Below are 25,862 nucleotides of genomic sequence, written 5' to 3'. Positions count from 1 at the left end.
TTTTTTTTTAAGAAAGGGTTTCAGATGGGAGTGGGGATTATTCACTGATAGCAGGAATCTCCACAGAGATGGGAGTGGAAAACCACTCTTGTCTCTGCAGTTTGTCTTTTCTGATCCTGGTTCACACAGCAGGAACGTTCCTCCTCATTTCACTTATTACGAAGGGACTCACTAACCCTTGCTCCATTATCGCTAGCAGTGTCCTATCAGTGTTTAATAGCACTCTCCTCTCAATTTTTGTGCAGAAGTTTTCTTCCAACTTGGTGAGTTGGCCTGATAAAAATCATGGCACTAATAGAATTAAGTCTTAACACAAAAGCAACAGATTTGAAAAGAAATCAGAGGTGATACAAGATTTCATGTATGGGATGCTTTTTCTTCTCTTGAACAAAATGAGAATGAGTCTTGAGTTCTCCTGTTCTGTAACCAACAGGAGGACTCACAAATGGCAGTGGAAGATACATCTCTGCTGCTCCAGGCGCTGAAGCCAAGTACCGCAGCGCAAGCAGTGCCTCCAGCCTCTTCAGCCCCAGCAGCACCCTTTTTTCCTCCTCCCGTTTGCGATACGGAATGTCTGATGTCATGCCCTCTGGCAGGAGCAGGCTTTTGGAAGATTTTCGAAATAACCGATATCCTAATTTACAATTGCGGGAGATTGCTGGGCACATAATGGAGTTTTCCCAAGACCAGCATGGTTCCAGGTGAGGACTTGGCTTTGGCACTTAAGGTAACCGAAATCTTAATGCCTTAAATTCCATGCCTCAGATAAGGTATACACTTAAGGAAATTGCTATAAAATTAATGAAATGAAATTTACCTTTTGGTATACTTCCTATTATTTATTTTAGAGGCTGTGAGAGCCATCAGATACAAAGTGATTGACAGTAGCCATTTAGTAATCTGGATCACAACAAACTGTGGAAAGTTCTTTAAGAGATGGGAATACCAGACCACCTTACCTGCCTCCTGTGAAGCCTGTATGCAGGTCAAGAAGCAACAGTTAGAACTGGACATGGAACAACAGACTGGTTCAAAATTGGGAAAGGAGCACGTCAAAGCTGTATATTGTCACCCTGCTTATTTAACTTAGATTCAGAGTACATCACACAAAACGCCAGGCTGGATGAAGCACAAGCTGGAATCAGGATTGCTGGGAGAAATATCAGCAACCTCAGATATGCAGATGACACCACCCTTATGGCAGAAAGCAAAGAGGAACTAAAGAGCCTCTTGATGAAAGCGAAAGAAGAGAGTGAAAAAGCTGGCTTAGAACTCAGCATTCAAAAAATGAAGATCATGGCATCCAGTCCCATTACTTCATGGCAAATAGATGGGGAAACAATGGAAACAGTGACAGGCTTTATTTTTGGGGGCTCCAAAATCACTCTGGATGGCAGCTGCAGCCATGAAATTAAAAGACGCTTGCTCCTTGGAAGAAAAACTATGACAAACCTAGCTTATTAAAAAGCAGAGACATTCCTTTGCTGACAAAGGTCCCTATGGTCACAGCTATGATTTTTCCAGTAGTCATGTCCAGTAGTCATGTCTGTGAGAGTTGGACCATAGAGAAAGTTGAGCGCCAAAGAATTGATGGTTTTGAACTAAGGTGTTGGAGAAGACCCTTGAGAGTCCTTTCCTTGGACTGCAAGGAGATCAAACCTGTCAATCCTAAAGGAAATCAATCCTGAATGTTCATTAAAAAGACTGATGCTGAAACTGAAGTTCCAATACATTGGCCACCTGATACGAGAACACTTTTTAGAAAAGACGCTGATGCTGGGAAGGATTAAAGGCAGGAGGAGAAGGGGATGACAGAGGAGGAGGTGGTTAGATGGCATCACTGACTTGATGGACATGAGTTAGATCAAGCTCTAGGAGATGGTGAAGGATAGAGAAGCCTGGCCTCCTGCAGTCCATGGGGTCTCAAAGAGTTGGACACGACTGAGCGACTGAACAATAATCTGGATCACATGCTGAAACAAGCCTTTTTACCTTTCTGAAAGATTAGCCTGGTGTTCCTTTGTTCATGAGACCTCAGAGAATGTCTACAGTTCAAGAAAAACAGAAATACTAACACAAAGACGTTTGTACAGTACTTGCTGCTTTAATCACTGTTAAGAATCTTTCTCTCAAAGACACTGTTCAAATGCAAGTTTGGATCCTTAGGCTCAGGAATAAGATGTTGCCACCACTTTCCTTTGTTGTTCCCTTCTGTAGAAGTAAGGGTCTGCACAGAGGTTAGAAAATGCTGTTATTTAGCTTTGGTTACTGCTCCCTGTTCCAGTGGACTTCACAGAAAGGGACCTTGGTCCTCAGGAACAGGCAGAGTTATGATGACATCATCCAGCCTTCTCTCTCCCCGTTTCTTTCTCTCCGATGATTCCACTAAAACAATTCCCAAAGAATTTGCCTCCTCTTTAAATTCTACCAGCTTGCTACTGGGTAAGGATTTTTCATATTTAAATCCTGAAGTCCAGATTAAGAGAAAAACATGGTTTTTTAAATACAGTCTTCTGAGCTAAAAAAGGCAAACTGAGTAGCTGCTACTTTAGAAAGATCCTGCACATAGATGACTACTGTTCCACACCATTAATGAATATGTACTACATATGTACTTCATATGAATGTGTGTTGAAGACTAAAATAGAGACCATGGGCTTTTAAGTTTATTGATGTGGGACTGGTTTTCTAAGAGAAAACGTCTGGCCAGGTTCTCCTGGTGTTGTGCCTCTTGCCTTCACCTTCTTCTCTTTTTCTGCCCCACTTTTCATCTCTCCCTCCATCCCACAGGGAAATACATGTCCTGTTGTAATGACATCTACTGGAACTTAAATATAATTTTAAAAGCTTGGTTAAAATAGGGGATACTTCATAGTATAACTTTTTTCCTTGTCAGTAATTCTTCAAGTAAGTGAGCTCAAGTGATTTATTTAAGTAACAGTTGTGTGTGTGCATATATGTATATGCCCACAAATACATATAGCTTCAGAACTGAAAAATTACATAAATTGAGCTAGTCTTTAGATATTTTCCAAGTCTTCCTAAAATGCTGTGATTGCCCTTTTTACTTTGTACTTCAGATTCATTCAGCTGAAACTTGAGCGTGCCACACCAGCCGAACGCCAACTTGTCTTCAATGAAATCCTTCAGGCCGCTTACCAGCTGATGGTGGATGTATTTGGAAATTACGTCATTCAGAAGTTCTTTGAAGTAAGCCTTTGTTCTTTCTGTCTTGTGCCTTTAGAGAATCTCCACAGCATTTTGATTTTCATTAGCTGTTTTTAGAATTGCAATTTCATTCCAGTCATTAAAATGAAGTGTGAATGGTCTTTTTGAAGCACGATTAAATATTTCTCCAGTTCGTTAGCAGAAGTGCATCGTTTAAATAGCCAAGCAGATAATGCTAGTGTATTTGAGAAACATACTTGTAGAACCACTCTCTTCATTTAGGATCCAGCACAATATTTCTGATTGCCAAAATAGTTTCACTGAAAGTGTCATGTTTGGAGGAAAAAATTTGTGTCAGATAATTTTAGGAGGGCCACAATAAAGTTCTGAAAAAAATTTAAAAAATGGTTTCCTAGAGAATTATCTTTGAACACCAACTCTAGTGTTTTTCATCATAAACCAGTCATGAGGATTGATACATGGGTGATCCTTCAGCCTTGATTCCTTATTATTCCTATTAATGCAGATAATGTCTACTCTTGTTATCATTGTCTTTGGAAAGAATCAGTGAGATTGTTGGATTAATGTCTATTTCCTCTTCTAAACTAAAATGTCAGAAAGGCACAGTTTTTTTTTTTGTTTGTTTTGTTTTGTTTTTTTTACTGACCATTGTAGCTGTGATGTACTACACGGCCGTGGTATCAATAACCCTATTATAAAGCCAGAAAGGAGTGAAACATTGAGATGAAACATTTGGTACAGGGGTAAAATGTGGCAACTCTGCACATTACCTGTCCCTCAACAAGAGAAATTTGTAATCTTACATCTTATTTTTTTTGGTTTTTGTGAAGATTTTTAAAAAATGGCTCACTCACAGTCTTTATCTTCCCAACTTTTCTCATCAAAATCTAAGTTCTTTGACTCTGAATTCTCTAGCTGTGGATTGAGGAATCAGCCTAAATATGACTCTTACAATTTTGACTTTCAGATACCTTTTCACTGCCATTTTGGTCACGTATATGTAAAAACACAGACCTCCCCAACTCCAGAGGTTAATGCAGCTAGGCTGGCCACATGAGTGGTTGATGATAGCAGTACGCTTTGGGACAAGCTGGAGAACTTCTCTGACTTAGAGAACGTCCCTGGACTTGAGTTCCCTTTTATGGAAAATAAGTGGGTTGGGCATTCTTAATCATAAAGTCTCTTATCAGTCTCATGTGCTATTCAAATGAAAGTAAAAAACCAAGGATGGAGAGACATTCTAGGAAGACTTGACATTGTGCAGTCCTACCCCTTGATTTTACCAACTTTCCCCCTGATCCTGTTGACTTGTATAAATAGACATTGTCATTTCTTACAGTAGTATAGAACAGCATATTCAGAAGGAGTGTGCATGTGTGCTTTGGCTTAAACTTCACAAAGTTCAACTTACAGACTCAGACACCTAAAGTGATGTAGGTTTGCTGCAAGAAATCCTTAGATATCCCTCAGACATTGTCTAAAGCTTTAATAATAAAGTGTCTTCCACATGTACTGTTGTTTTTAGAATAAATGTAAATGCTCTTGTAATTAATGGCATATAGGTATATTTAATAGTATTGATGAGTTAAGGGCAACTTTGAGGAATTGCCTGTTTGTTTAGCAGAAACTACTACAGTTGGATATCTGAGAAGTGTTTTTAACATTAAAAAGAGTTCCTCTTAATCACATTCTGATAAGTACTGCCTTGAAGAAACAAAGGGTTTATAAACAAAAGGTTTAGTTAATCACAGATGACAGGGCTAAAAGAGGTATGCCAGTGGTTGATACAGAATAGTGAATGCTTTGCTTTCTCTGGCCTCTCTTTCTACCTAAGTAATGGTGCTCACCCACATGTTGTGTCTAGTTTGGCAGCCTTGAACAGAAGCTGGCTTTGGCTGAGCGGATTCGAGGCCACGTCCTGTCATTGGCACTGCAGATGTATGGCTGCCGTGTTATCCAGAAAGCTCTTGAGTTTATTCCCTCAGACCAGCAGGTAATTGTAAGTTTCCCCTTTAACTTTTCTCTTGGTGTTTGGTGTTTCTTCATGGTACATGTGGTGAACCTTGTAAATTTGTCAGTCTTTAGTTTTCTCTCAGTTTTTCTTTGGTACTTGTGGCTGCCTTCTGTGCATGGCAAGCATGAATTGTGCAGTGAATTTTGTAAATTTATAGTGGATCAAGTGTCTTGTTGTTAAAACCAGTGGTTTCAAATACTTTTCCTTTTGACCAGAATTAAGTCTTTAGTAGGTGTGATTTTAAAGGTGGGTTTTTCATTTGGCAACAGGTGAAGAAAGTAAAGTTGTCAATTCCTTATACCCGAACTGACCCCAACAAACAAAACTTTTTCCAATATACCTTCTAGTTTTCTTCACTTACACTGTTTATTGAATGAGCTCTTGCCTAAGGCAGCATCAGGTCTGGCACACTGATCTGGTGCCCACTGCGTGCCAGCTGCCAGCACAGAGATGGCCGAGACTGAGCACTGCCCACAGAGCACATGTGGGGAAGGGTGACGTGAGCGCCTGTGCTCACGCCTTTGAGGGGAGACTTTGTAGGAGGAGAAGTCCAGGCTACAGAGGAGGTAGACAGGAAAAAATGGGACAGAAATCTGAGGTGCTGTGTGCTGTGAGTGGGAGCTGACACAGAAAGCGCATGAAGAGGCTCATGGCCTCAGAGCTGTCATGGAGGAGGTCCAGCCGGCCCCACACAGACCACGGGGCCGGAGAAGCCCAGCCAGCCCCCAGGCAGGTGTGCAGGCCGCACTGTGTCTGCGGGAGGCAGTACCTCGAGCTTTGGGTGTTGCCCATCTGAACCCTCAGCCTTTGGGCTCTGAATTCACCCAGTCCTTCTCGATGGAGGGGGTGACCGTGGTCTGGCAGTGATGAGCCACTTGCCCTCTCTGAGAACAGAGTTCGGTAATGAGACCCTTTACTCTGGACTCAAGTTCTGAGCCAGACGAGGCACCCACCAACCTCCAGTTCAAAACAAAACACCATGCTGGTGTTGGCGATGGCAGTTGAAGGCTGGGGAGTCCAGAGTCCTTAAGCTGTGAGACTCAGATGGGGCTGTCAAGATGCTGGTGAGGGCGGAGGAAATGTAGGGGACACACAGCAGGTTGGGAGTTCATTCCACTCAGTGCCCAGCACAGGAGGTACAGCGGGAAGAGGAGGATGTTGTGTGTAAGTGATTAGAAGCAGGGGTGAGGCTACTAGTTTGTTTTCTCCTAATGTTCAGATCGTTATCAGTTTTAATTTTCCCTGGGATGTTCCAGGATGAAAATATGATGACTGAATCTTTCCTTGTTAATTTTCTTGTTTCTTTTGAACATGGAACTTTTTCCCCTCTCTTGACCATAATGCCTGCTTACTGAAATCAAGCAGGAAATTTTGATTTCCCAGGTATTTTCCACATCTTTGCCCTCTCCCATGAATATGATACATTGTTTTTTTTTTTTTTTAATATTTTACTGTATTTTTTTGTTTGTTTTCTGATCCAGTGGCTACATTGTAGTAGTTTATGTCTCCCTTCTCTTCCCTGTACCCCGCCCCTGCATTGTTCTTTCTACCCTATATATTCCTGAGTATCTTCTCCTGATCTGGTTTCTCTGGGATTCCTGTTCTGGGTCTAAACTACCTTTCCCAGTACAAATAACCTAGTGTTTTCCAGATGTAAGTGTATTTTAGGTGAAATAAATTGATCTCCAGTGGGGTTTTTACCTCTTTGGGCTCAAGAAAATATTCAGGGAAGCCAGTTCCCCTTCATTTTGATTATTAGAACTGGTGCTTTATCTTTATATAAGCATCATCCTCTATTTGTCATTCTCATAATTATGTTTCCATAAGTTACTCTTTTCTGACATTTGATTAGTTTTTTCGGCAAACTGTCCTGAATCTATTGCTTGTTTAGTCCCTGGCAGTGTAGTGTTGAATTTCTTTAGTTAGAAAATCTTTTAGTGCTTTTACATGCTTAACGTCTCAAGGATTTAAGACAATTGTATTCGTAAATGTCACCATCTTAAACTGGTTTGCTGTCTCCTCCCATACCATAAATATAGAGTCAGCACTGTGTAGCTAATATATAGAGATTGTATACAGCAAAGAAATTGGGCAGAAAGTACCAGGGCCCAGCTGTTGTGCAGGTATTCAGCGAAGGAGACCTGAGTCAGCGAGTTTCTGGAGGGCATCCAGTAAAAATCCCAGTGGCTCTTTTTTGGTACCCATGTCACCCACACACACATACACACCACATAATGTCTGGTCTTGTCCTGTATTTTTCCCTGACTTTGGATACTTTTCATTAACTGAGAGTACCGTTCCAGCTGATTATGCAGTCAGTCTGGCCTGGTGGAAAGATCATGTTGGAGTCACAGACTAAGGCTAGAGTTCTGATTCAGTCACTGTCTATAGTTTTAACCCTTCTCAGACTCAGTATGTTCATATATTCATATATATGGGTGGAGAAGAGAGTGCAGGGTAATATTTAATTGACCAGTCATTTGCTGACATGATCTGTGTATCGCCACACACAGGAGTCAGATTACTTGGGTTTGAGTTGGGGCAAGTCCAGGTCTATGAAATTTAACAAGTCAGCTAATTTTTCTGTGCCTTGATTTCCTCGTCTGTAGTAGTGGCCACTGCAGAGGACTGTCAGGCAGATTCATGAGTCAGATCATGTTAAACACTTAGAGGTCTGCCTAGCTAGAGTTGGCTCTAGATTAACTACTGTCATTTTTAGTGATAGGTACTTTACAGGGTTGTCATGGTGACAAATGGTGAATTGTATGTGATAGTCTCTAATACAGTATAGTTGATTTGATACTGGCTCCTTTCTATTTGAAATTGACTGCATTTTTTTGGAACTCCAAGAGGTCTTTTGCAAGTTAGAGAACTTTTCTTAAGACTGGTTATTGTTACAGGAAATTTGCTATCACATGGAAAAACTCGAGTCCTCATTACAAGGTTGTCTGAGTGCCACAGCTGAGATGTCCCACTTTCATTGTCATGGATTCCCTGCTCCGTGCTTTTGTGTTTGGCAAGGAGAATGTTGACTGTCCAGGTTTTTGCTCTCTGTGATTCTGGTGGTGCTTTCTTTCCTTGTCTCAACTAGAATGAAATGGTTCGGGAACTGGATGGCCACGTCCTCAAGTGTGTGAAAGACCAGAATGGCAATCACGTGGTGCAGAAGTGCATCGAATGTGTGCAGCCCCAGTCTCTGCAGTTTATCATCGATGCATTTAAGGGGCAGGTAAGTGACTTAGTAAAGAAATAAGGGAAACAAGTTGATGGGTATTTCCATTGTGAGCAGAGAACACGATGGGAGTGTTCTCAGGGGCTTTTAGTGTATTTTAGATTGCAGTAAATAGCAGTCCTCTTCAGTGTTACTAGGTACTAGCTCTGTGTACCTCCAGCTCTTCCCTTAATTGTCCATGGATCTTCTCTCCATCATTAAAGCAGATGCCCGATCATGTCAGGATGAGATAGTATCATCAGAGTTGTGAAGTCTTATATTTGAAGAGTAAGTTTTTTTTCATTTGGTTAAGTACTATTTATCTTGATAGTTAAAAGTTTTTATCATGTTTTAAAATTTAGGTGATTTACAAAACCAGTCTTACAGGTTATGTGTGACTATATATATCTTTAACAAGGTGTGGGACTTCCCTGGTGGTCCAGTGGTGAAGACTCTGCATTTCTAATGCAGGGGTTGACTGAGGCCCTACATGTCTACCTCCCCTCCATCCCTCCCTGTCCCCCCATCTTAAGAAAACACCAAGGTGCTTCTTAATTTTGGGGTGTTGGTTGAGGCAATGATCAGGTTGGTTTGAACTCTGTTAAGTGGCGCCCAACCAGAACTAGCTTCTGATTTTGCCTGTTTATTGTGTATCATAAGAACCAGTGTGCTTTTAGCACCAGCTTCCAAGCAGAGTTGATATTTTGTCATACCACAGCTTTTGTTGTTGTTGTTTTTGAAAAGGAGGGGAGATTGGAAATATCAGGTAAATTTTCAGGTATAGTCATGTGAACTCCTAAAGCCTGTATCGAAATGGGATTTTAGAATAGGTTTTGCAGTTTGCTCAATTACAGCAATGGTTAAGTAGAGTACAGACACTGAAAGTGAAAGTCGTTCAGTCATGTCAGACTCTCTGCGACCCCATGGACTGTGCAGTCCATGGAATTCTCCCGGCCAGAATACTGGAGTGGGTAGCCCTTCCCAACCCAAGGATCAGACCCAGGTCTCCCGCGTTGCAGGCGGATTCTTTACTAGCTGAGCCACAAGGGAAGCCCAGACAGTAACTTGGGATTATTTGGGATTTTCTGAGTTAATTTAAAAAAGAGTACCTCTGTTTAAGACCTTTTTTTGTGTGTGCTTGAAATATACAAAAAAGTAAGCGGATTAAGTCACCAAAGCGGGGGGAATATTTTCAAGGTGGAAAATGCCAGTGAATTGATAACCAGCATATATAAAGAACTCTTAAAATCAAAGAGAATAATACAAGTTAATTCAGAAATGGGCTGAAAGCCTGAGTAGACAGAAGAAACATGAAAAAGTAATCCCATTAGTAATCATGAAAATGCAAAATAAGACCACAAATAGTAGATCATTTTCTTTGTTTTTTTTTGGCCATGCCACGTGACATGTGGAATCTTAGTTCCTCAGCCAGGGATCAAAGTCTTGAAGTTCAGCATTCCCGGCGTAGGTATATACCTGATGAAATATTTGGTCATGTATACCATGAGATATGTTTGCTGCTGCTGCTGCTGCTACTAAGACGCTTCAGTCGTGTCTGACCCTGTGCAACCCCACAGATGGCAGCCCACCAGGCTTCCCCGTCCCTGGGATTCTCCAGGCAAGAGCACTGGAGTGGGTTGCCATTTCCTTCTCCAGTGCATGAAAGTGAAAAGTGAAAGTGAAGTCGCTTAGTCGTGTCCAACTCTAGTGACCCCATGGACTGCAGCCCACCAGGCTCCTCCGTCCATGGGATTTTCCAGGCAAGAGTACTGGAGTGGGGTGCCATTGCCCTCTCTGACGAGATATGTTTAGACATGTTTAAAGCAGCATTAGTCTTCTAATAGTAAAAGACTAAATAAGCTAGATGTCTATCAGGAGAGGATCAGGACCACCCCCCCCAAAAAAAATCTTTCTCAACTTTATGCTATACAGATAAACAGAATAAATGATAGAAGCTCATAGTATTATAAGTAAATATTTGAATCACTATGTTGAGTGAAATAAGTTGTAGACTGAGTGTTTACCATTTTTATAAAGCTAAAATTGAGCAGAACAGCAGTGTGTCCGGTGTACAGCTGTGCACATGGAGCTGCGTATAGAGCACCTAGTACTGTGACTGACACTTGGTGAACATCTAAGACCCCATGAATGGTAGCCCACTAGGCTCCTCTGTCCGTGGGATTCTCCAGGCAAGAATACTGGAGTAGGTAGCCATTTCCTTCCAGGGGATCTTCCCAACCCAGGGATCAAACCTGGGTCTCCTGCATGGCAGACACATTCTTTACCGTCTGAGCCACTAGGGAGCGTATTAAGTGTTCTCATCACTACTGTCATTATTCTTGACAATAAATTTGAGGTGCAGATGCTCCAGGTCATTCAGGTAGGAAGGGCAGAGTTGAGACTGGGTCCTCTGAATCTGAAGCCTGTGTGTTCCCCTTGTTCCAGACTCAACAAAAGAGGAATCCATTCTTGCTGGAAAACACCCCAACTCAATTCAGAACATTATCCTGTGGTTATGTGAAAGCATTCAGGCTTTGGTCCAAACCCTTTTTCTATTTTTAAAGCCATCATTTGACCCTGTGGACTCTTTAACTGTGTTTTCTATGACCTTAATTAATTCTCTGTTCCTTTCTAAAGAAACTTTTTGGGAAGGTCCTTCTTAGTTTTGGGTTTGTATAAATCTATGAATTCTTGGAATGGGTTTAAGAAGTTAGAGTTTATCCTCATTTGAGTTTATCCTCATATCACACCTTATTATTTGCAGAGAGAACTTAAACGCCATACTTAATAATTTGGACTTGTAGTCAGAGTAGGAAATAATATCCTGGCTGTGTCATTTACTGTCTGTAAGTCTTTAGGCACATGATGTAAACTTAGGCACTTTGGTTTTCTCATCTGTATACCAAGAATAATCATGACTGTCTCTCGAGGTCATTGGGAAAATTAATGAAAAAATGTATACAAATAATGCTGAAGTATTGAAAGTGGCGCCTGTTACCTTTGGTTTTCTTGTCTGTGTTGGTCTGCCCTAGGTGTTTGCTTTGTCCACGCATCCTTATGGCTGCCGAGTGATTCAGAGGATCCTGGAGCACTGTCTCCCTGACCAGACACTCCCTATTTTAGAGGAGCTTCACCAGCACACAGAGCAACTTGTACAGGTAGTGGAGTTGCCGGTAGAGTAACTGTGAACACTTGGGGGCTTATGCGTTTTTTCAGCACAGGTTTCTTTTCCAGAAGGGGTTAATGTGTTTAAAATGCCCATTGAAGCTCTGGGAAAGTTTTCATTTATACCAGCCTGGTTCATCTTTTATGAATATGGGTGATGAGTAGAACCCTGCCCTTGGAGTTGAGATCTACCTCTGAGGCATCAAGAGATCTGCCAGGAACTGTCAAAAACCAGAGCCCTGTGGTGGATTAAGCTCGCTGTGGCCACTTAGGCAGGCCATGTAGTCTGTCAGTTTCATCTTTTCAAATGAACTAAATGGATTAGTTGATTTCTGTGGTTTTTTAAATTTGTCTTGCTTCGACTAAAATTTTCTCCCATATCATACTGTTTGAACACTTCCTTCATGTAGTATGTTGTCTTAAAGCAATTTTTGGAGTGGTGCTTGTTGCTTGTTTTGCTGAGAGATGTGAGATTATAAATGTATTAATATTCATTGTAGAAAAAATTGAAAGTTCAGAAAGGAGCAGCAGAACACAAGAAATGTTCCATAATCCTGCTGTCCAGAAGCAGACACATTTGGCATAGGCACTTTTTAAAAAAAGTATTCTTTGTATGCACTTAATTTTTTACATCTTACAAATAAATATTTGTGCCTTTGGAATTCCTTGCTCACACACTTACTCTTTAAACACGCCTTTCACTTTAGATGGGTGTCTCCAGTATACGCTTGTGGTGGTATTTAGTTAGGTGATGCCAGTGTTTCCAGTTTTTCTTTGTTACAGACAGGTGCAGAGACCCATTTGTCCATTTGTTAGAGAAAATAGCTCTTTATTTGGAATCCCTGACTAGGACCTTTTGGCATAAATACATATAGAAACATTCCATTGTCTAGTAATGATGTGTTCCTGTTTTGTAATGATAGGGGAAAATTGTCACTACCTGTCCATTTAAAAAATTCCATATGTGTTCTTTAGTATTCAGGTAAGCCATCATGGTGTCAAAGGAAGATCGGTGTTGATTAATGTCAGAATTTAGGTAGCATAGAGCTTGTTTATATAAATTAAAAATTTTCTGTTGTTTTTGAAACAGGATCAGTATGGAAATTACGTAATCCAGCATGTATTGGAGCATGGTCGTCCTGAGGATAAAAGTAAAATTGTAGCAGAAATTCGAGGCAATGTACTTGTGTTGAGTCAGCACAAATTTGCAAGGTATGTGCTTTGAATTACACAGACTGTTTTCCAGAAGAAATGATTAAATAGTATTTCAGGTCTAGAGAAATTGTCATACTGTTTTCTTCTTCTTCTTATTCTTCTTTTTAATGTTTATTTTCCTTAAAGTAATACATAGCTATTGAGTTCTACTGCAAAATATGAAACATAAGACGTCTCTTAGTGGGCTCCTTACTTCCCTAGAGTGAGCCACTTTGAAATCTGGGGAATTTGTTTCTAAAGCACATACATTTTGTACTTTGGTAAACTGGGTATTTCATGAATTTACTTTTTTGGAATTGTGAAATGTTCTTTACTTAGTTTCCTCATTGATACTGGAGTTAAAAGGAAGGTAACCATATCTTTGTATAAGGCCTTCATATTCTTCAAAATCTCTTTTCAAGTCTTCATATCATACCAGCCCAATAATTAAATGTATTAGTTATTCCCAGGTTGTGAAAGATGTTTTAGGTAACTTATAAGTAGCAGAGATTGAAGAAGAAATTGATGGCCCTCCAGTGGGTTAATGATCTGCTCTTCTGAGTAGAGTCTGTGTATCTTATCTTACGTATAATATAGTTCTTTGTATTTTTTGGAATATTTTTCTTCTCTTGTTTTTAAAGTAAATTGCAGGGCAGGTGTGACTCCTACAGCCTTGATTTTTAAATTGTTCACTTTTAATTTATGAAATCTTATTACAGCATGGAAAATAGAGACAAAAAATAAAAGCACCCCAGATCCAGTGTCTCAACACCCTGACCACATTAGGATCATCTCCTAGACCTTGTATTGGTGTTTATGGACTTTTGCTAGGATTAGGAAAATAGAAGATAGAACCTCTTAGGTCTCTTTTTGGGGTCACAGTCCTATTTACTGTCTTGTTCAGTGTATTTAATGTCTCACCCTTGTATAGTGTTAAGTATTAGGGTTGTGGTCTGATAATAAGTGAGTAGCTATTTGGGGCCCAACTCTCTCATGTATAACAACTAATAAATTGTTGACAAAATGCCAGAAACTACCTGCAGATATTAGATGGTGACCAGGAACACAGCGATAACCAGAAGTGAGTAGAGGAGGTTGTTGATACTTGAAAGAAGGTTCACTGCATTGGGAAAATTTCCTCCTCCTCCTCCCACACCTCCTTTTTTGGGAAAGTCGGGAGATACATAATTGACAGGTAACATTGTGCAGGTTTTAAGTGTACAACCTGTTGGTTTGATACATTTATATGTTGTAATATTCCTACAATAACTTTAGCTGTTATGTCACATAATTATCATTTTTTGTGTTGAGAACCATTAAAAATCTAGTCTGTTAGTAACTTTGAAATTTATAAAAGGTGTTGTTGACTATAATTAGGAAAGTTTTAGTCTGTAGGCTAAGTTAGGATAGAAAATCACTGGTGTTCCGAGAAGGCAGTGACAGGGGAGAAATTCTGGAAAGGAAGAGAACCAGGGAGGCCGGGGGAGCCTAAATTTAAACTTTGTACATCTGGTTCACTCCTGAACCAAACTGCACAGGACGAACCCGAGGCAGCCCTGCCAAGGCTGAAAGAATGTAGTGGGGGTTTCGTCTGCTGCTTACTGCTTGGGAGAGGTTTGCAGTTTCCCCAAAAAGAGGTTAGGAGAGTAATACTCTTAGGAATATGACAGAACTCAGGGTAACAGTGCATCATTTGTCATGTCTAGATAACAGAAAAATGTGACCTATACTCAAGAAGAAAAAATGAAAATGGAAAAATCCCGGTGAATATAGTTCCATACCACCCAGATGTTGGAGTTAGCAGAGAAGGGTTATAAAGCATTTTATAAAGTATATAATTTTATAATTATATATAAGTATATAAAACTATTATTTTTAAAATTAAAATTAATAAAAATGTATTAAAATTATGAAAAAGTATAATTGTATAAAGTATAAATTTTATAATTTTATAAATTATACATTTTACAAATTTTATATAAGTAATTAGTATTTTAAAATACTATATTTTAAGGTACTTAAAGTATTATAAAGTATTTATACTCAAAAATGTAAAGCTTCCCTGGTGGCTCAGAGGTTAAAGCATCTGCCTCCAATGTGGGAGACCTGGGTTCGATCCCTGGGTCGGGAAGATCCCCTGGAGAAGGAAGTGGTAAACCACTCCAGTATTCTTGCCTGGAGAATCCCAGGGATGGCGGAGCCTGGTGGGCTGCCGTCTATGGGGTCGCACAGAGTCGGACATGATAAGCGACTTAGCAGCAGCAGCAGAGAATTAGAAGCTTTATTACAGAAAGAATTAACAGGGAAGTTCTAGAGTAGAAAAGTATAACATCTGAAATAAAATTGGTTATATGGCTTTAACAGTAAATTTAACAGTAAATTAAAGATAACAAAAGAGCCAGTAAATTTGAAAATTGAATAGAAACAAACCAATTAAGCAAGTTAGTGACCTTACGACATTTTTGATGGTAACCCAGAATACAAAGTACATTTTCCATCAACTTTGAATGCATAGGCTCGTGCATACACACATAACTGAGGATTGCCCATGATTAATTGACACTGACTACTCTGTTTCATTTAAAAAAAAAACAAAAAAAGCTAGTCTCAAATCACTAAGTTGATTTTATCACCCACAATCAATTTAAGAACCACAGTTTCAGAAATACTAGAATAAACTTTAAAGACTAGAACAATATGGAGTGTGTGTTAAGGTGGCAGGGAGGCTTTGGCCAGGTGAGATCCTCATCAGTGAGTGCTCTTGTCAAGTATGATAGCCGACCCTGAGTACCTTCTTGAAAGACATGTTACTGTCAAGGAGTCAGTCTTCCACCCAGAAGAATGAGTGTCCTGTTGCCAGCCTAGCTTAGTAGAAAATTCTGTTCTAAATCTGACCACTCTGGTCTTGGGTGGATGAAGGGACAACTCAGCCTGGCAGTTCTAAAAAGTGATGATTCTTTGCTTGAACATTTGGACATCGTGACTGGCTTAGTAATGTCCTAACTCCCTTTTCTGCTAAGGGAGAAGCCAGTGTCTATTAGGAGATTCACTTTCACACGCCACAGCTTCAGCTCATGCTAGAATTGCAGAGTGCTGTGGGAGGAACGTGAGGGGAAAAGTTTTCGCATACTGCTGCTGTATCAGAAGGGAGAGGCTGTTTGTGGTCTTAAACGTGATTATCAGATTTGATTTACTCTGTCTTAAGAAGAAAGATTGAAGAAATGTCTGGTAGGATGGTAGTAGTTCTTGAACATTTTAGCTTGAGAATTTTGTTTGCTAAATAAAAGCACGTACGTAATAAAGGCTCAGTATGCTAAACCAGATAACATGGCGAGGGTCCTTTCAGAGTGATGTGGAACCAGCACCCTCTCTTTTGATTTAAAAATCAAAAGTAAGGAGTTGGTGTAGGGACCTGGAGTAGGGACTTGGTGGTGGTTATTTGTGATGACTGTTCGATTATATAGGGCTGGCCTTTGAAAGAAGGAGTGAGACGCTATCTCTTGCCTTCTGGTGTTCCTAGAATAGGTGTAGACATCCTTTTTTCAGCTGCTGAAGGCAAAATTAAGACAAATGGGTGAAATTTCAGGGAAGCACATTTTATTTTAGTATATAAAGAATGTTTAAGAGAACCATTCACTCGCATGGTCAGTTGCCCCAGAACTGCTTCCAAATCATTGGAAATTCTCATGCAGAGGCTAAATGGGCATCTTTCAGAATGGTCAGAAAAGAGCTTTCTGCATTAGCTAGATTTGAAAGTTCCTTTTCTACTTGAGTGTTCTGTGATCCAGAGCAGCTCTTCCCCCAGTCATGAAATCGTTGCAGAGTGTTCAGCCGCCCACTTACCAAATGTTCTCTCTGCCAAGTATTGGCTCCAGTAATACAAATACAAAGAATAAGTATTGTTCTTGTTCTTAGACATCACACAACTTCCTCATACCCATGGAGGCACAGAAGCAGAGTACTGCTGACGTACACAAGCAGACATTCATGAGTAACCAGTCACTCCTGGGTGAGGAGCGCCCTTTAGCATGGCTGGATGTGATTTAATCAGCCTCTGCAGTCAGTCCCTCTGGATTGTAGAGGAACTCTGATTTAAAGTAACCGCATTTCTTTTTTTTTCCTTTCCGAGGTTGAGACATCTGTGAAGTGTTTAGAAATGCCAACACACCTGGGGGTCCTTCTTGTTCTTAAGAGACAGTGTGAAGTAGTTGACTGACGACTGTGGTTTCTCCTTGTGTCTGCCTTCACTCAGCAAGTCTGTAGGGCCTCTCTTAAGTGCCCAGCTCTGTGCGTGGCACTAGGGATCTAGATGTGAGAGAAACTTGTTCTTGGCCCCATTAAGCTCACAGAGGTGAGGAGAGAATTGATAGATGTTGATGCCTGTTGAAATTATGTTCATTACCCATTTTCAGTTCATAACCAGTTGTATTAACCTTTACTTACCTGGGTTTACCCTCCCCTGTTAGATGGTTGGGTCTGGTACCCTCCATGACCTGTGCTTGGCCATTGTTGACGTTGGAGATCACAGATGGCAAAGATAGGGTCTCATAGAGCCAAACAGATGAGGAATTAATCTTCCAAGAAGCCTCATTTGCTGCTGACCTTGAGGTCAGAGCCCAGGCCAAACAAGCACAGCCCAGCGAGGTCCCTCTAAGGTTTGGCCCTGGATTTGTCTCCTTACAGCAATGTTGTGGAGAAGTGTGTCACTCACGCCTCCCGTACAGAGCGCGCTGTGCTTATTGACGAGGTGTGCACCATGAACGATGGTCCCCACAGTGCCTTATACACCATGATGAAGGACCAGTATGCCAACTACGTGGTCCAGAAGATGATCGATGTGGCAGAGCCAGCCCAGAGGAAGATCGTCATGCACAAGGTAGGCCAGTCTGTGCAAGTCTTAATCAGAGAGGAGGAGCCGGCCCTCGCGTCTTCTCAGTTCTGCAATACAGGAGGGTGGGCATCTTGCTTCTTCTTGCACAGTTTCTCACTGGATTGTGACTTCTTTTTCCTTTTATCTGGAGTGGCCGCTGTCCTTGTGTTTGCTGCCCCTCCATCAGTAACTCAATTGGTGTGAATGTTAAAGTCAGTCTTTGTGGGGAGTCCCCTCCCGGTCTTCAGGCCATGCTTCTACCTGATGGCTCCCAGGAGACCAGCTTCTCAGTCTAGCAGATCAGCCTCCTTACCTTATTTCCTTTCCTCCCTCTCATCGATTCCACCACCGTTACTGAACAAGCTCCTGCCTAAGGCAGCACCTGGTCTGGCACACTGATCTGGTGCCCACTGTGTGCCAGTCGCCAGCACAGAGATGGCCGAGACTGAGCACTGCCCACAGAGCACATGTGGGGAAGGGTGACGTGAGCGCCTGTGCTCACGCCTTTGAGGGGAGACTTTGTAGGAGGAGAAGTCCAGGCTACAGAGGAGGTAGACAGGAAAAAATGGGACAGAAATCTGAGGTGCTGTGTGCTGTGAGTGGGAGCTGACACAGAAAGCGCATGAAGAGGCTCATGGCCTCAGAGCTGTCATGGAGGAGGTCCAGCCGGCCCCACATAGACCACGGGGCCGGAGAAGCCCAGCCAGCCCCCAGGCAGGTGTGCAGGCCACACTGTGTCTGCGGGAGGCAGTACCTCGAGCTTTGGGTGTTGCCCATCTGAACCCTCAGCCTTTGGGCTCTGAATTCACCCAGTCCTTCTCGATGGAGGGGGTGACCGTGGTCTGGCAGTGATGAGCCACTTGCCCTCTCTGAGAACAGAGTTCGGTAATGAGACCCTTTACTCTGGACTCAAGTTCTGAGCCAGACGAGGCACCCACCAACCTCCAGTTCAAAACAAAACACCATGCTGGTGTTGGCGATGGCAGTTGAAGGCTGGGGAGTCCAGAGTCCTTAAGCTGTGAGACTCAGATGGGGCTGTCAAGATGCTGGTGAGGGCGGAGGGAATGTAGGAGACACAGCAGGTTGGGAGTTCATCCATTTACCAGATACTTACAAGCACACGTGCTCCTTTCACCAGGGCACTGTGTTGGTGGGCCCAGCAGTGTTGTGGACAGTTACACTGCTGCTGGAAACACTGGGGAGGGCTGGGAGAATGTGCAGGAGTGCCTCTTCTGATGTGGGGGTACAGAGAAGGCTCCCTATGAGAGCGATATTTGAAAAAAGCCCTGAATCTTTCCAGGTGGAGGGAACCTAGTGTGTGCAGGCTTGGAAGCAGGAAACAAGGTGGTGTATTTAAATGGAGAAGTACAGCAAGTTCAGTGGGACAGGGCTGTGGTGCCATAATCACATTTACATTTCAAATAATGGTCCTGGCCAATGAGTACCTTGGAGGAAAGGAGGGAGTTGAGGGCTGGACAGGGGATTGTTGAAATAATTAAGCCAAGAGGGGAGTGGCGGTTTTGAGATTCAAGAGAAGTGGACAGAATGGGGCTTCGCCGCTGGTTTGATTGAGGGAGTTGAGAGAGGAGGGGGAGTCCTAAGAATCTGAAAAGCCTGAGACTTCTGCTCTTTCACAGCTAGGCATAGCATTTTAGGAAGACGGAGCATTGACAGGGACCAGGCTGCTTTCCATTTGCCTTTAAATCAAGTGGAAGATGGAGTTCAGCAGTGTTGTATATGCACATTGTGGTGTTTGTCTAGAAGAGGACAGATGTAAAGGTTAAGTGGCCAGACTCATCAGTGAGCCAGTCCTGGGGACAGACAGGTGAAGGAACTGAAGGCAGCTTTTGGAGAGCTGCCAAAAGCAAGGGGTCTGGGGCCTTGAGTACTAAGGACCAAAGTGTCAGCTCTGTATGTAGTCATGATTGCAACCCAAATGGAAGTGTGGTGTCCTTTCTGCAAGTGAGTTTATTTAGGAAGGTTAGGCAAATGGTCTGGGTGCCACAGCTCAGAGTTCGAGCCAAGGACTGTGCCCAGTTTCCCAGGCTGGCTCATAGGTGAGAGTGTAAAGCTAATATGGGTCTGTGTCCTGTGTGGGTCACAGAAGTGGTTTCTGGAGCCACCTGACCCTTCCTTGCTTTGAGGGCACAACTAAACAGACAAAACCATCTGCATGGAACATTCAGGCTTGAGAATGTCCATCTTCCCCGGCATGTTGTCTTGTGTTGAGTAAGTAACTGGGGAGCTGTGATGGGGAAGCAGGTCAGTGTTGTGGGTCTTCACTGTCTTTGTCGCATGTTGGTGGTTCCACAAATGATTCTGAACGCAGTGTGTTGTAGCTGAGGTATGCAGAAGGGTCTGTGAGGTCACCAGCAAGAGAGGTGGTTCCAGAGAGCAAGCACCTCCCGAGTTGTGTGGGATGCACAGGACTTGCGGGTGTGGGTCTGCCCCAGGGTAGGGGGCGCGGGCGGCGGGGAACAGAAGAGATGCTCGTAGGGCTAAGGTGAAGGGTGAGGTTGGAGCAGAGCTGTGAGGGGAGCAGCCAGACAGTGGGTGGCTGTTGGACTTTAGATGAGTGACTTCACCACTGTGCCTCCATGTCTTCATCATTGAAACGAGGATAATCACACCTCTCTTACGAGGCTTCAAAATGGACGGTTCTTGGCTCATGTTTATTGTTTTTATTGTTATCATTAGTAGCTTTCTGTGATTCGCTGTGAACTGGAGAGCAGGGTCAGGTGATGAGGGCAAGGGTTCGTGGTCCCCAGAAAGCAGCCCCTGCTGCTCAGGAGAGCCGTGGGGCTGAGAGGCTCCCTCAGGGCCTGCTGTCCGCTGATGGATGGTGTGGTCGTGTCACGGGATGCGCAGTCTCCACACGCTGTCCTGGAAGTGGTCTGTAGTTGTCCGACCTCCAGAGCCCTCACATCCTGCATCAGCCCTCAGGACAGGAGCCGCTCTCCTCATCTGCTGGGTCAGTGTAGCTCGTGAATTCAGGTGCTCAGGCTGAGCTAGTGAAAGATGTTGCTTGTGGGGTATGTGTACCTGTGGGCACCTCATGGTGTCCAGGAGCAAGTTACCCTGGAGCCCCCCGAGCCTGTCCCAGGCCAGAGTAACACAGACTGTGCTTTCTCTGCAGATCCGGCCCCACATCGCGACTCTTCGCAAGTATACTTATGGCAAGCACATCCTGGCCAAGCTGGAGAAATACTACATGAAGAATGGCGTTGACTTAGGGCCCATCTGCGGCCCCCCTAATGGTATTATCTGAGGCAGTGTCACCCCGTGCCCTCATTCCCACTGACCTCACTGGCCCACTGGTGAATCCAACCAGCAACCAGAAATGTTCCAGTGTAGAATCCAAAAATGGGTAAATGGTTGCTCCAGGATTACCCTCTCCTCCCAAAAAAAGGAATCAAATCCACAAGTGGAAAAGCCTTTGTAAATTTGTTTAATTTTATTACACATAACATGTACTAATTATTTTTTTTAATTGACTAATTGCCCTGCTGTTTTACTGGTGTATAGGACACTTGTACATAGGTAACCAGTGTACACGGGAGGCCACGCATTTTGTTCAGTGTTGTATCTATATTCCACGTGTGCAAACTTCCAGGGTTGTTGGTTTAACAAAAAAGTTAAAAAAAAAAAAAAAGAAAAAAGGTTTTTAACTCATTTGCCTCACTGGCAAGTTTTGAAAATAGCTCTTCCCCACGTCCTCATTTTAGTAAAAAAGAAAAACAAACAAAAAAAAACCCTGAGAAGTCTGAATTTTAGTTAAATGACCCCAAACTGGCATTTAACAATGTTTATAAAAATATATATATATAAATATATATATATAATGAAAATCATTTCAGAGTTGCAAAAGCCTCAGTTTATGACATTAAGTTTATGAAACTTCTGAAAATTGCCTTTTTTGGAGACTATTATGCTGAAGAAAATAGTGTAGTCCGTTTTGTGAGGAGGAGATGTGAGCACCCAGAATGTCTTTCAAGGCCGGGCGGGTATGATTGTTTACTGCCTACTGGATTTTTTTCTGTTAACATTGAAAGGCAAAAATCTGATTATTTAGCATGAGAAAAAAAAAAAATCCAACTCTGCTTTTGGTCTTGCTTCTATAAATATATAGTGTATACTTGGTGTAGACTTTGCATATATACAAATTTGTAGTATTTTCTTGTTTTGATGTCTAATCTGTATCTATAATGTACCCTAGTAGTCGAACATACTTTTGATTGTACAATTGTACATTTGTATACCTGTAATGTAAATGTGGAGAAGTTTGAATCAACATAAACACGTTTTTGGTAAGAAAAGAAAATTAGCCAGCCCTGTGCATTCAGTGTATATTCACACCTTTTATGGTCGTAGCATATAGTGTTGTATATTGTAAATTGTAATTTCAACCAGAAGTAAATTTTTTTTTTCTTTTGAAGGAATAAATGTTCTTTATACAGCCTAGTTAACTTTTAAAAAGAAAAAAAAAATAGCTTGGTTTTATTTGTCACCTAGTCAGATAGTAGCGAGATCCTTTCTAAATGTTATTCAAGATGATTCAGTTCACACTAGTGGTTTTTTTTTTTTAATCCTAAAAAAGTAATGTTTTGCTTATTTTGTGACAGTCAAAAGGACGTGCAAAGTTCAACCCCGCCCTAACTTTCCTTAAAATCAGAGCCCCTCTCACCTTGTAAAGTGTGAATTGCCCTTCCTTTTTGTACAGAAGATGAACTGTATTTTGCATTTTGTCTACTTGTAAGTGAATGTAACATACTGTCAATTTTCCTTGTTTGAATATAGAATTGTAACACTACACGGTGTACATTTCCAGAGCCTTGTGTATATTTCCAATGAACTTTTTTGCAAGCACACTTGTAACCATATGTGTATAATTAACAAACCTGTGTATGCTTATGCCTGGGCAACTATTTTTTGTAACTCTTGTGTAGATTGTCTCTAAACAATGTGTGATCTTTATTTTGAAAAATACAGAACTTTGGAATCTGAGTTTGTGCTTTATTACTATTATTATTTTTTCCAATATAGTGCCCCAGAGCAGATAACCCTTTTCTTGTTTGTGTCTCTTTCTTTCTGTTTTGTTTTTGTCTTGTGAGAGGGTTTATTAAAGACATCCCACATGGCGTCGCGATGTCCAACTTCTTTTGAAAAATCAGAAAATTCACCTTCTTGGGTGCCCATGACAGGGAGCATCCTCAAAAGGCCTGACCCCACTCTCCACCTGGTTCTCTTCATTTGCACTCTCTGGGCTCTGCACCTGTTGCGAGCCCAAAGGGCCTGTATTAGAACCCAACAGATTATAAATGTCTCCTGGCTAAGCTAAATGTCTCCTCCTCATTTTCTGAGGCAGGGCGGTAGGGAAAGCCTTCCTGCCCTGAGGTCCCCTTTCCTTTCCCCTGGCTGGGCTGCTCCTGTCTGCACCCCGCCCTTCTGTGTCCTCACACCAAGGTTGGCCCAGGCTGGCCTGCTGTCCCTAGCTCACTCTTCATAGCATCACACTGGGGACCTCTTCCAGCAGTGAGTTCAGGAGACTCTAGCTAACTGAAATACCTGCTGTGTGTGCCTGAAGATGCCCCTTTTCCCTTCTTTACCATCTTTGCTCCAGGAGCAGCTTTGGCAGAAAACCACCACTGAAACTTGGTTGGCAACGACAGGATGGGCTCAGCCAGGGGCGCTGGAAGTGGAGCCTCAGGGTAGATGGAAAAGGGACTTCCCAGGGTCCCCCCTCCAAGGGTGAGGGACGGTCACTAGCAGCCCCTGTGGTCTGAGAAGAAACAGAGGGGAAAGGAGCTGAGCCAGTGGAGGGTTCAAGTCCAGAACCTGATTTTGCCTTGGCAGCTGTAATGGAGTCCTTCCCGAACCCTCTTCCGAGGCCATAAGAGATAGCATGCTGGGGTGTGTGCGACTCTGAGTAGCGTGGCTCTGCAATCAGACCAGGGTTCAAATGTGGCTCCCTAACCCTAACCTGATCTTTTTAAGTATTTGTATATTTATTTGGTTGTGTCGGGTCTTAGTTGCGGCACGCAGAAGCTTTTGTTGGGGCACGTAGACTTGTCTAGTTGCAGCACAAGGAGTCAGTCGTTGAGGTGTGCGGGCTTAGTTGCCCTGTGGCCTGTGGAATCTTAGTTCCTCAGCCAGGGATCGAACCCCCATCCCCTGCATCTCAAAGCAGATTCTTAAGCACTGGAGCACCGGGGTAGTCCCTTTACCTGATCTTTAACCGAATTCCTTGCTGGAAATGGATGGAAGGCCATCAATTGCATGTATGTGAAGTGGTTCTTACATCATGGAACGTTAACAGCTTTTAGACAATTACGGTTTTACTGGGCCTTTGCAGAGGCCGGGAGCAAAGCAGGCAAAAACAAGAGGCTTGGATTTCTTTCTCTCTCATGAGTCTACAGTCTGTGACCTTGAGCTGGTAATTTTGTCTCTCTGTTCTTCAGTTTCCTGAAGCTGAAGTAAGATGGAATTGTTAATAAACATGTCAAAGGACTTCCCTGGTGGTCCAGTGGTTAAGACTATGCTCCCAATGCAGGGTGCGTGGGTTCGATTCCTGGTTGGATTGGACTCCTCGTGTTGCAGCTAGGACTCGGGCAAAAAGTAAAAATATAGATGTCAAGTGCCTGCACCTTAAGAGCTACTCATGTAGGTTTTGTCTTCTACCTGGACTATTTATACTTAGATTTTGTACTTTTTTCCCCCTCTCCTTTTACTCAGCATTTAGAGAAATGTTTTGTGTTTTTAGTGGTAAGAAAGCAAGGTGCTAGGTTGGAAATGTGATACCTCCATCATCTTAACTTCAACCCTGTGTCTTTGAGGCCTTTGTGGTCAGAAAAATACAGGTTTTCATCCCAATTGCCCTTTATTACCTGGGTCATCTCTCTGAGTCCAAACTGTCTTCTCTGTGAAACTGGGGAAAACAGTACTTCATGTCCAAGTTTGGCTGAGAGGATGAACTGAACTATGTAGCCTAGCAGAGTGCCTGGCACATGGCGCAATAAATGATGCCTCTCGTTTTTTACCTTTTAATAGCACTCCTCCCAATGTTTGTGCACAGGCTTTGGTGAACCAAACAGTCCTTGTCCATTATGTAAAGAAGTTAAAAAGTGTTAGTCGCTCAGTCGTGTCCGACTCCTTTTGACTCCATGGAGTCAAAATTCCTGCTCGTGGAATTCTCCAGGCAAGAATACTGGAGTGGATAGCCATTCCCTTCTCCAGGGGATCTTCCTGACCCAGAGATCGAAACTGGGTCTCCCACATCACAGGCAGATTCGTTACCATGTGAGCCACCGGGGACGTGAAGTCATTCGTCATAAACTAACTCTGGGCCAGGCACCCAAGAGAGAGTTTTTACATGTTCTCTCATTTCTCACAGCAGTCCTGCGTGGAATGTGGTGGTTCTCCTCTTGTAGATATGGAAATGAGTGCTGGGTTCTGATGCAAGTCTTTGGGTCAAACCAATGCTTGGCCTGAAGCTTTTTCCCTTGGCATCTCGTGGGAGGGACTGGGGCTGGGGTGACCCCTCCCTCTGCAGGATTGCATTTCAGGGCGCAGGCTGAACCTCCTTATTTGACTGACTGCCAGTACCAGCTGCTAACAAGTCCATCCAAGGATGTGAGGTCCTGGGCTGCCAACCATATGGAGACCGACATTCTTGGTCTCTTACAAGAGACCTCCATCATGAGTCCCTCCAACATGTCCCTCCATCGCACTTTGATGACAACAGAGTCCTTCCATCACACTTCGTATAATAATCCTTCACCGGATCACAGGGCTTTACAGGTTACAGAGCACATTTGTATTTGGATGCCTTTGATCCTCTTGAAAGCCTTAGGCAATAAGATAAAGTGAAAGTGAAGTCGCTCAGTCGTGTCCAACTCTTTGCAAACCCATGGACTGTATGTAGCCTACCAGGCTCCTCCATCCATGGGATGTTCCAGGCAAGAATACTGGAGTAGGTTGCCATTTCCTTCTCCAGGAGACTACTCTTCCTGGTGGCCCAGAGAGTAAAGTGTCTGTCTGCAATGCAGGAGACCTGGGTTCGATCCCTGGGTTGGGAAGGTCCCCTGGAGAAGGAAATAGCAACCCACTCTAATACTCTTGCCTGGAAAATCCCATGGATGGAGGACCCTGGTGGGCTACAGTCCATGGGGTTCCAGAGTCGGACATGACTGAGTGACTTCTCTTTCTTTCTTTCTCCAGAT

At 42.7% G+C, this 25,862-nt stretch overlaps 1 protein-coding gene and 2 non-coding genes across 17 annotated transcripts in view; all 3 read left to right on the top strand.

The window, feature by feature from the left end:
* Window positions 1–22,647, top strand: part of PUM1 (pumilio RNA binding family member 1) — a 125,983-nt gene extending 103,336 nt beyond the window's left edge. For 11 of the 15 annotated variants that reach the window (XM_070384373.1, XM_070384372.1, XM_070384371.1 and 8 more), the window contains 8 exons: window positions 434–701; window positions 3,081–3,210; window positions 5,054–5,188; window positions 8,295–8,432; window positions 11,447–11,572; window positions 12,670–12,791; window positions 17,457–17,649; window positions 20,780–22,647. In XM_070384373.1, coding sequence (XP_070240474.1) covers window positions 434–701; window positions 3,081–3,210; window positions 5,054–5,188; window positions 8,295–8,432; window positions 11,447–11,572; window positions 12,670–12,791; window positions 17,457–17,649; window positions 20,780–20,911 — 1,244 coding nt within the window. In that variant the 3' untranslated portion in view covers window positions 20,912–22,647. The remainder of the gene's footprint in view (window positions 1–433; window positions 702–3,080; window positions 3,211–5,053; window positions 5,189–8,294; window positions 8,433–11,446; window positions 11,573–12,669; window positions 12,792–17,456; window positions 17,650–20,779) is intronic. The other 4 variants (XM_070384378.1, XM_070384365.1, XM_070384368.1 and 1 more) reach the window with 1 other exon arrangement.
* On the top strand, window positions 6,060–6,144 carry LOC138985006 (small nucleolar RNA SNORD103/SNORD85). The gene has a single exon (XR_011462239.1). It is a non-coding gene; the product is annotated as a small nucleolar RNA SNORD103/SNORD85 (small nucleolar RNA).
* Window positions 18,485–18,569, top strand: LOC138985004 (small nucleolar RNA SNORD103/SNORD85). The gene has a single exon (XR_011462238.1). It is a non-coding gene; the product is annotated as a small nucleolar RNA SNORD103/SNORD85 (small nucleolar RNA).
* Window positions 22,648–25,862: the final 3,215 nt, after the last annotated feature.

This window comes from Bos mutus, chromosome 2 (assembly GCF_027580195.1).
Source record: "Bos mutus isolate GX-2022 chromosome 2, NWIPB_WYAK_1.1, whole genome shotgun sequence".
Taxonomy (NCBI): domain Eukaryota; kingdom Metazoa; phylum Chordata; class Mammalia; order Artiodactyla; family Bovidae; genus Bos; species Bos mutus.
The sequence above is the reverse complement of the archived record's forward strand: the minus strand, read 5'-3'. Positions and strand labels throughout refer to the sequence as shown.